The 10568-nt window shown below is 46.9% G+C and overlaps 1 protein-coding gene across 1 annotated transcript; it reads right to left on the bottom strand.

Annotated features, from left to right (window-relative positions):
• Positions 1–1555: 1555 nt before the first annotated feature.
• On the bottom strand, positions 1556–8034 carry NKX1-1 (NK1 homeobox 1). The gene is made up of 2 exons (XM_077814675.1): positions 7569–8034; positions 1556–2325 (listed from the first exon to the last, which is right to left on the bottom strand). Exons 1-2 carry the CDS (start codon positions 8032–8034, stop codon positions 1556–1558), a joined length of 1236 nt encoding a protein of 411 aa, XP_077670801.1.
• Positions 8035–10568: the final 2534 nt, after the last annotated feature.

Below are 10568 nucleotides of genomic sequence, written 5' to 3'. Positions count from 1 at the left end.
TTATTTGTTCCTCCTCCAAAGTGAACTGAAACTTGCCGCCTCACAGATATCAGCGTTAAAAAACGAGGCACACACAGACCCAGGAGGACACCGTTTACTTAACGTTTATTGAGTAATTTAAAGTGGTTAGCAAACAAAGTGCTTTCTCTGTAATTTTGGATCCCCATTCTTCCCAGACCTTATACATTAATTATAAAGTTAAAACTTTCGTAACGACCAGAAATATACATAGATGCTTAATGTAAAAAAAAAAAAAAAAATTGCAACCACTAAACGTCTCTCTCCACGTGGGACTGACCAGACATGACTCCTTCTGCGGTCCGTGGACTTGATTTGATTTGTCCCTGTTAGTAGTTTTTTTTTTTTTCCTTTAAAAAAAAGATCGAAGTATGTAAAAATCTTGAGATCACGAAAGAAAATAACCCGTTGTCTTACCAACCCTGGGGCGGAGTGACAAGCCTAGAGTTTTCCATTTTACCCTGAGAGTCCAATGGGTACATCATCTTTTCAAGTGGCCAGACAAAAAACAAGGAACCGTGAAAAAATACAGCGAACGATGATTTACAGCTACTTCTATTTACAAAGAGGAAGGCGGGAGGATTTCTTCTCTTTCCTCTTCCTCCCTTCCCGAAGCCAAGTCCGGACACGGCGTGTATAAAAAAGGGTCGTCGAAAGGATTGTAGGGGCAGATGAAAAGTTGTTGTTGTGTCTCCGTGGGGAGGAAGCGCTGGGGACTGGGAACAGCCGGATCTTGCTCGCCGTTGGGGCGTTCAGATGGGCGCCAGCCGTTGCCAACCCGGCGGCAGCCCTTGGACACTGCAACTCGGGGCTTTCCCCGGCCACCGCGTGTCCCGTCCAGCGGCGGGGAGCGGGGCCGCGTTCCCACGGTGTTCGCCTGGTGCCAGGCTCCTTTGCCCAAACTTCCAGCGGGTTCTGAGGCTGAAGCCACGCGCGCTCCCAAGAGTGTTGCTCGTTTTAAATGATAACCGGGGTGAAAGGAGCCACTCAGCTCTGGGGGGGGGGGGCTTTTAAAAACAAAGGGCCGAACAAGAGGTTTGTCCGTCCGGGAAATGCGATTTCACCAACTCTCTCCTCCCCCGCAGTCCCCGTTTCGCTCTAAAGCCCCTTCCCCCCAAACTCAATGGCTAGAGAAAGAGCGGCGAGGTCGTCAGGGTTTGATCTCAGGTGGGTGACTGTTTTCGGGGCTGGGCGGGGGGGGATGGATTTACTATTAATTATTATGATTAATTAATAATAATGTAGTGTTGCTTTGCGAAGTCCTCAGTTCACCGCGCTCCGCGGGGCTGCCCCTTGGCTTCTGTAGGAGCCAGGCGCGCAGAGAGAATTCAGAGGCGTCTCTTCCCCGTTAAGGTGATTGCGAGTTCGGGGCGCGCCTGGGGAACTCGGAGCGGGCGCGGCGCGGAGTATCCATCCCACTGGGCCGAATGGGAGCTCCGAGCGCGCTGGGGGAACTCGGAGCGGGCGCGGCGCGGAGTATCCTTCCCAGGGTCTGCGGCTCCAGCGGCTCGCAGTCCCGGGGCGGGGGGAGGTAGGTTTATAGGTGCGGGGTGTAGAAGGCCGGAGCCCCGTAAGTCTGCGAGCCCAGGACAAAGGGCGAGAGGACGGCGGGGCTGGGCAGGAAGGGCAGCTGGGCAGCGCACACCAGCCCCCCGGTGGGGTGCCCCGGGTAGCCCCCGGGGCCGTGCATGGAGAGCGGGTTGCCCATGGGCGGCGAGTGGCTGAGCGGGCTCAGCCCCCCGCCCAGGCCGCCTCCCCCCAAGCCTCCTCCGGCCCCGCCGCCGCCTGCCCCGCCGCCCGTCGGGGCGCTGGTGTCGGCGCCCGGGTTCTGCTTCTTCCACTTGGTGCGGCGGTTCTGGAACCAGATCTTGACCTGGGTCTCGGTCAGGCTGAGCGACAGCGCCAGGTTGAGGCGCTCGCAGACCGACAGGTACCGCGTGGACTTGAACTTGTTCTCCAGCGCCACCAGCTGCTCGTAGGTGAAAGCGGTCCGCGCCCGCCGGGGCTTGCCCGACTTGGAGTCCGAGCCCGTGCGCTTCCTCTTGGGCTTGGCCTGCGGGCCCCCGCCGGGGGCAGGAGGCTGGGCCGGCGGCTGCGGCGGCTGCTGCTCGCTGCCTGGCTCCCGGTCCTCCGGGTGGTGGCCGGGCTCTGCCTCGCCGGACCCCCCCACGCCGCCCAGGCTGCTGCTGCTGCTGCTCTCCTCGCTGCACAGCTCCTCCTCGTCCTGCAGCTCGCTCTCCGGGCTGGGGCTGGGCCTGCTGCCGTAGTCCAGGTCGCACTCCTCGGCCTTGTACAGCTCCCCATCCTCTGCGCACAAGCAAGGAGAGGGGTTAGCTTAGCAGCTCCCAACCCACCCTGCCCCAGCACCCATACCCCCACCTACCCAGCCAGCCTGGAGAGGGCCCTGTGGGGCCCCCAGCTCTACAGCCAAGCTGAAAGGGGTAGGAAAAGATGGCCCCCCCCTCCCCTAAATCTAGGCTCTTTAGACAGAGACCTACTGGGAAGGGGGGGGGGGAGGGCAGAATCCAGGCTTCAGTGGGCACAGAATGCGAATCTGCCCTCCCAGCCTCCCGTCCAAGCTCCTTAGGCCAAGCCATCCTCTAAAGGAGAAGCAGAATTGCTAGAGGGCACTGGGAAGTTGGCAGTAAATTGTCCTGTTTACTTTCCTCAAGGTTGCTGCTGGGCTTCAAACTGGGAGGACTTGGAATGGAGGTGATGTGAGGTTTCCTACATTTTTGGGGGGTAGGGGAGCATCTGTGAAAAGACCCACTGATACACAGCAAAACCATTCATCATCCTAAGAGAGGCACTTTATAAACCCTGCCCTCACATTCTTCCAGCATGAGGGATTCTCCCATATCCCCTCCCCAAGGGAAGGAAAGGTGGCAGGCCTGGAGCAGATTTGCCCTTTGCAAAAAGGAAGTTTAAGGAGTGCCCTCTTGACCTGGAAGAATTGCGTTGTAAAGCTCTCTGGGAGAGGATTTTCCTTTGAATTGTGGGTGGTTTCTATCCCTTGTAGACGCCACTCATATGTACTGAGTATTTAGATGATTTAAGCAAAGGGTAAATGGGCATGGGAGAGAAGAAGATATACTAGGCTTGCAACAGTTGCTTTATAGGTCACGGTTTATATTTTCTTTTTTCACTGTAATCCGGATGGCACAAATATTGCAAAAAATCAGAAAAATAAATATCAGTAAGTGTAACTTTCGAAAACGTTAGGGGTCTGTCTATATTGTCACCACTCTCATGGAGGAATCTTCCATCCAAAAGGTTCTCCAAATAGGAAGTCCCGAAGTGCTTTTTAGTAAGAAACCACCTTTGTCTAAAGCTGGGAAACCATGTATAATAGTCTCCAACCCTAAAACCCTAACTAACCAAGCTAAAAGCTTTACAAATATAGAACATTATTTAGTGGACAACAATGAGAAGTCCTACTTTGTAATCATTCTTCGTTCATCTTCCGAATTAAAAATGATTGTGAAATGCTAGGAAATAAAATTAATCTCATTATTATTGTTTGTAGAAGCAATCGCAGTTAGTATCTTCCATGGCACTTCTTTCCAGAAGCCTCAGGAATGCTAATATTAAAATCATTTGACATTTTAGAAAATTGGACATCTCTTTCTGCAATGTCTTCAGAATAGAGATTTGAAAAATTAGGGCTAGAGAAATGAGCAATAACGAATATGGAACATTTTGGAAGAAAGTCTGTGAACGACACGGGGGTTTGCTGCAGGAAGAAGAGAACACCATTGATACGACTTTTTATTCTAGTTATTGAATTATCTGCATTGATGGAAGATTTGCTGCCTTCTGTGTTGGCCTGTTTCTAACCGTTTCTGTGCCTTGTTTGTTCTCGTGCTGTTCCTAAGGTAGAAGTATTAAACGGGAGTAAATACTTGTATTGATTAGCAGAGCAGATACAAACTTAATTAAACTCATTTTGTGTAATGTACAAACTAGTTAACGGTCATTTAATTTATTTGGGTTTATATTATGCTCCAATTAACGGGACTGCAGATGAGAACAAGGTAATTATCCGATATTTAGGACCGTTGTACTTCTGGGGAAGATCAAGTCGTTATGAAACCTGAAATAATATTCGTAAAGAAGCCGCTTCGCTCTGTGGATCATGCTTAGACATTTCTGACAGCTTGAAGGCCGGATGCTATATTCCTTTGACCATCCCAAATTCCCAGTAAAGTAAAAAGGAATTCATCAAATGCAGGATCGGGCCTCAGGCTGGAGTAAAATAAATAAAATACCTTGTCCTTATCACATTTAGATACTCCTAAACTTCCTGAATCGGTCTGCGTTTTACACCTAGATAACCCAGTATAGCTATTATCTGTAAATCCCCCTCCTTCCCACAAATTAAGCAGCGAGTTGATCATTATGACCCATTATGTGTTTGCTTTAGTCATTTAAATTCCATAAATACTAAGGCTGTACCGTCTATCTCAAACTTTGCCAAATCTTAAAACCAAATGCTGTATATTCAATTAGGTGATTATTTTTAATTGAGAAATTTTAAAAAGTGAAAAGATTATGTTCTGTGAAATAAGCTGATTTCGGCTGAACCTTGGATATTGCTTGCTCCCCACGGGGAAAAAGAGAGAGAGAAGTTTATTATAGTCACCTTAACCCGCAAAACCAATGTTTAGTAATCTGGGGACTTTTTAACGAATAATACTTTCCCTCTTGGTGTTAAAAATTAGAAAATGGAAATCTGGAATTATGATAGATATATAGAAATATAACAACATGAGTAAGGGGTTCCTAAATTTAAAATAGTATATGAAGATGAAATAAAGTTCAAATCTACATCGAGTAGAAATTAAATTATAGATGGATGCCATTGTATATGATAATTTTGTACACACACCTTTCCATATATTCTTGTTGAAAACATATAGGAATGTTTATATGTGTAGGGGTAAATATAACAACATACAGTACGTACGTTCAATACAGATGACACAGAATGTATGTGATGATTACTGTAGAGGGTTTCCCCCCCAATAATTTGTAAACATTCCCCAATAAGGGAATATTATAAAATATTCCCGTAAATAGGGGAATATTAAAATATTTTTCTAAACAACAACTGCACTGGTAATTGTCCAAGGCAACATCACTCTGGCTTTGCAACTGTTAATGCAAAACAAATTAACCAGAGGTTTCTCAATTATTTCTAAAACTAAATGTGTTTTGCAAGATGAACTTAAATATTTTCTATTTTCAATGTACTTGTACTTTTTCTGATTGTAGAGAATCATAACGATTTTCGGATCGTTTTCCCCACCCCCCACCGAACTAAACCAACTGCTTGATCTACTGTTACCCAAGGTGATGGTGGGACCATAATGCGATTAACTTTCATTATTTCTCAGTACTCACAAATCTATTGTTGGGTGTTTCTAGCTTTACACAATATTAGCATAGTTAAGACTGAAGAGATAAATCGTGCAAAATCCCTGGCAGCTTGTCAGTAAGCAAAGTTTAGTGTTGCATGTGTTTCTAAATATATTTACTGTTAGAGAAATGAATGATAGAATTGCATTTCTCTCCTTGCCTGGAGATAAAGTATAAGATTGGTGATAGGCTGACCTCGTCGGTCTTTCTGATTGAACAGACCTATTTAGTATGACAAAAGTCAGATCTGTTTAGACAAATACTTACTTTAGGTGTACTCGGGAGTTTTAAAAATCTCTTTGATTTCTCTACGTCTAGCTCCTGCTATTGCTTTGATGATTAAAAACAGCTCTACTGTAAAGGGGCTTGTGTTGAAAAAGGTAGAACAAAAACCTATGTTATGGCCTAATTTTAATTGATATGGACATTCTAGCACAGAATTGTAAAGACACCGCTCTCTCTGGTAATCCTAGTCCAGAAATTTATTTTCCAGTCTTTACGGTATCAAACACAACCCACTGCCGTCCCACCCGTCAAAATACAGACTATCTAGAGATATTTTTCATGTGTGCCATCTTTTCCCGGAAGTGCTCTAACATCTCCAGAGTCACAGCGTTTAGAGGTGAGAAAGTTGGAATATTTGGACCTGGAAAGAAAAAGCAATCTAGAGCTTGGGTCGAATGCAATTCCCGATCAATAGCGAGCCCTAATAAGTGTAATAGGTTTTAATCGAGTAATTATCCGAATTTTGACCCTATAATTTAGATGTTAGGAGAGAGTTTGCAAGGTGCTTGAAAGAGATATGCACAATTCGATAATAGGATATCGACCCAGGGAGTCCTACATGCCACTCTGGGGCGATTTCCCCCATTATCCAGCCTCTTTACGTTGCTAAGCACATTTTACCTTAAATGTAATCGAAGGAATTTAATTGTTTTTCCAGAGATAACCAGCATTTTGTCACAATTAGTCTGATTTGTCCTAAAAAAGCCAAGAGGAGAGAGAAAATTGAATCTGTCGCCCAGAGCAACGCTCAGCAGGCCGGGGGTGGGGTGGAGAGGAGAGGGGAGATGGTTCTGAAAGCTGGGCGGGCGCGGGTAGGAAATACAGAAAAGTCGTAAAAGCGACTTTGATACTTGGAAAATCCAGCCAAAGTGGGACTTATTTGATGATCTGAGAATTAATTTAAAATCCTGTTGGGCCTGCGCATTCAAATGACCTGCAGCCCCCTCAATTCTTCCTGCAAAGTTTGCTTCAGCAGCAACTTACTCATGCCTGTTACCCTCGAGGACAGAAGTGAGACACCAGGACGGAAGCTATTATTAGGTGGTATAATGCAGAGTCCGGTTCCATTCGCCCCCAGTAATCAAATGAACTCAGTGAGGTGTGATGGACTAGGTACATTTAATACAACATTACCCCTTGAAATGTAACGCTTTCTAGCCAGATCGCAAACACCAGAGCCCAGGAGGAAGACGTTTGACTTTTGCAAACTGTTCCTGCCCCAGATTTGCGTTTGTATTTCCTTGTTTGCAGAACGGCAGCTACAGTTATTTATCGTGTGTCTGATTGAATCGTCAAGACACCTGTTCGGGAAAATGAAAGGAAGGCCCAGAGGGGGCATTACTGAGAGTACAGGCACATCACAGAGGCTCCAACTTGGAAGTAGTGCCCAGCATAAAACTTTACGCAACTGAAAGGAGGGCCGGGCCAGAAAAGTTTCACCTTGCATAGGGCATATAAACCAGCAGACATCACATACCTTAAACCAGGCAGACCTCGCTAGGCCACTGAAACCATCCACTTTAATAAGTGGGAAGAGGTGCTTATAAAAACGTTACACGTTAGTCCCTCCGCATGCACCTACCTCCCTCTACATTCTTAGCCAGGTGTAGAAGCAACAGGTAAGGAACATTTGCCCTTTACAGCAGACTCCCTGGGTCTACACGCGCCCTTTATTGTATCTGACAGAAGGCAGGGGTGTCTCCGAGACTCACCTTTAGAAGCATGTAATCACACTGCATAATAATTTCAGGCGCTCTTTATCATTCCCCCCCTCCCCCGTAGCCGGCTATTTGCTCCAGACACGAGTTAGACACTCTGCGGAAGGTTAACATGCACAACGTACTTACTGAGTAAGTCCGAGGACTTTTTGCACGTTTCAAAATCTTCAGCCAGAGCCTTTGGATCTGCTAGTTCCGTTCCTGACTCCTCGGGTTTATCCTCTGCCCCTAGAGTGCATTCGCTCCCTGCGGATTTGTACAACACAGAACAGCGCCTCTTCTTGCTGTTGAATTTGTTGGGATCCAGGATGTCCAGCACCGAAAAAGAGGTGGTTCTGTGGACCACTGGCAGGGCTGCTCCTGCCCCCTCTTGTCCAGGGGTGTTGCTCTGATTGTCGCCTGGCCTGTCTCTATTTCCAGGACACGAATAGACCGGGAGCTCGTTGCTGGAAGAAAGTCTCTGGTCCCCGTGGCTTTCCATGCTTTCCCCGTGAAGGCAGCCGGACACTGGCTCCACTACAATGCCAGCCTGGCTTGCCGCTGCTGCTGGGATAGAGATGTCACCCCCCGGAGTCTTGTCTCTGCTCGCATTCATGACTCTTTCCACCGCCCCTTCCACTTGCAACTCTTCCCCTTCCCACGAACTTCAGCTGGAAACTCCGGTCTTGCAATCAGCTCGGGAGCTGCTTTGTTTATCGTCAGGTTAGCACAGAGGCGAGCTGGTTCCTCTAGGTCTGCAGGGTTTCACGGGGCTAGGTCCACCCTGAACTGGAGTCTCCCGTGGATAAAGGAAGTCAGAGAGCGATGCTCCTCTCAGTTGCTCCTTCTTTCTTCTCATCATCCTCACGGAGCTACCTAAACAGTTGTGTCCCCCACACCCCCCTTCTCTCTCACCCACACACACGGGCAAGGCTGTATCTTATTTATGCATTCATATTTAGCAGTGGGTTGTAATTGGCTACAAATTAATCCCTTGCCCATAATAGTCAGTAATCTCCATCCCTGGAGGAGAGAGACACTGAAAGTGTGTGTGCCTGAGAAAGGGGAGGGGGGCGGGAGAGGGGAGAGAGTGAAGGATGGTGTTGGCTGTGATATACTTAGCTGTCAGCTCCGTTTCAGCACACCTCCACTCAGCTGGAAAGCATCTAAATAGCCTTATTTGGAGAAGTGGGAGGAGACCGCTTTCTTTGAAATAATTGCGGGGATCAATATAAAGAAGATATTATACACACCGAATGGGATCGCCCCTCCTAATGGTTTAGTTATAGGATCAGAAGGATAGTATTTGTGCTCAGAAGTGTGAACAAGCTCACCTGTTTCACCCCCCCCCCGTGCATTATTAAATTAGAACAATAGAATAAAATTGTTGTCCGAGGCTGAATGCTTTGGATTATACGGTGTGTATAGGCACGTTGTCCCTTCCCCCCACCCCATTAGTTGAAATTACATATCAGATGAAAGTGCCTGGAAATACCGAAAGCAAAACAATACGCTTAAGCAACACAAGGCAAAACACGACGATCAATACTAAATAACGGGGGGGGGGGAATCTATTCTTGTCCCACCTTGAAATAATGCAATAAACACAGCTCATTCTCATTTCTGAGAAACACTCCTTCATTCAAGGGGTTTTGAATGAAGGAAAAAAAGGAAGAAATTAGGAAAGAGTTGCCTCTGAATTACAAAAATCTAATTTCCTTTCCTACCCAGGTTTCTCTCTCTGTGTGCGCGCGCTTTGACCATGTCCATTTCATTCTTGCTTTGGGTGTCCAAATCGCTGCTTAGTTTGAACCAGCTGCCAAAAAAAAGGTAGGAAAATAGAGAAAACATAAAAAGAAAATTAGATTTTTTTTTTGTCTTTCAGGCTGGTGACACATACAAGGACAGGTCCTTTGCAATTATCGCGGGCAATGATCCTTTGGAAAGCAGAAATTAAAAGTTGGGAGAAATAATGGGTAAAACAATCAGCTGTAATTTTGGTAGGGGTTGGACATGATTAGCCCATCAATGGGCTGGGCCCAGGGGAGTTCCTGGAGCCCACAACAGCTCCCTCTCATATATTATAGACCAGCCCTTAGATTTTAATCAGACCCCACAACAGCGTCCTTCCTCTTTTATTACTTTGTTATGCTTTATCTGTAAATTATAAATCACCTTCTGGGTGGAAATGGTATGTATAATCTCGGATCAGGTGTAGATAATTACCTCCTCCCTCACTTCCCTGACCTCACTGCCACACAAACACAGCTAGAGCTAAGTTTTAATACCCATTGGGTTGGTTTTTTAAAAGCTGCTCTTTCTTCCCTTCTCCTGGGGTTGTGTCTTTGGAGCAATTTCTCTTTCAATATTTCTGCTGGCAGTCAGGGGATATTGTTTATGGAAAGGCGACGGTGTTTTAGGTAGACTTTGATCAGATTTCCTATTGTCATCCTCTCCGTTGGTACCTTTTCTGGAGGGAATCCGGTTTTCTGGGGTGGGGTGGTGGGGGGGAGGGGATTCTTATCTCTCGAGTACTTTGGCGTCCTGGTAAGTTTCTGCCTGGGCACCCCCCAATATCTGGTCTAAATTGCAATTATAACTCTGCGCTCGAAGGTCCAAGCGGGGCCTATACAACGGGGGTGGGAATCGACCAGCACTGATATAAACGACAAGAGCAGGTAAATGATTATTAATTCAATAACATACACAGGCCCAACTTCGTGAACACTTCGAGGAAGGAAGGAAGGAAAGTGAATCTGAGCCCCCGATGTCGCCTGGAATAAATCTCTCTCTCTAGCGCACTGCTGAGACTCTCTTTCCATACACGATGCCGTGTGTTTATTCTTTGATGTACCCAATCAAAGCTGGGAAACAAAAGGCGGCGATTCGCTCGGTACCAGTGTACCGCGGGGAAAAGTTTCAGGGAGCAGGCAGCGCGCGGGTAGAGGACACAGCTGGGCCCGTCAACGGGGTGGAATTCTGCTCCGAATTCCCCCTTTCGCCCCAGAGGAATAAACCGAAGCGGACAGACGCCTTTGTGCGCGCGCGCCCCTGGCTCCTAAAGCGAGTGTTATAAAGATGAGCTTTTGCTCCTAATCACAATTGATTGTCAATTAGAGCCTCATTTGCGCAATCTCCATCCATCTGCCA

The sequence above is a fragment of the Eretmochelys imbricata genome, chromosome 4 (genome assembly GCF_965152235.1).
Source record: "Eretmochelys imbricata isolate rEreImb1 chromosome 4, rEreImb1.hap1, whole genome shotgun sequence".
In the NCBI taxonomy this organism is placed as follows: Eukaryota; Metazoa; Chordata; order Testudines; family Cheloniidae; genus Eretmochelys; species Eretmochelys imbricata.
The sequence above is the reverse complement of the archived record's forward strand: the minus strand, read 5'-3'. Positions and strand labels throughout refer to the sequence as shown.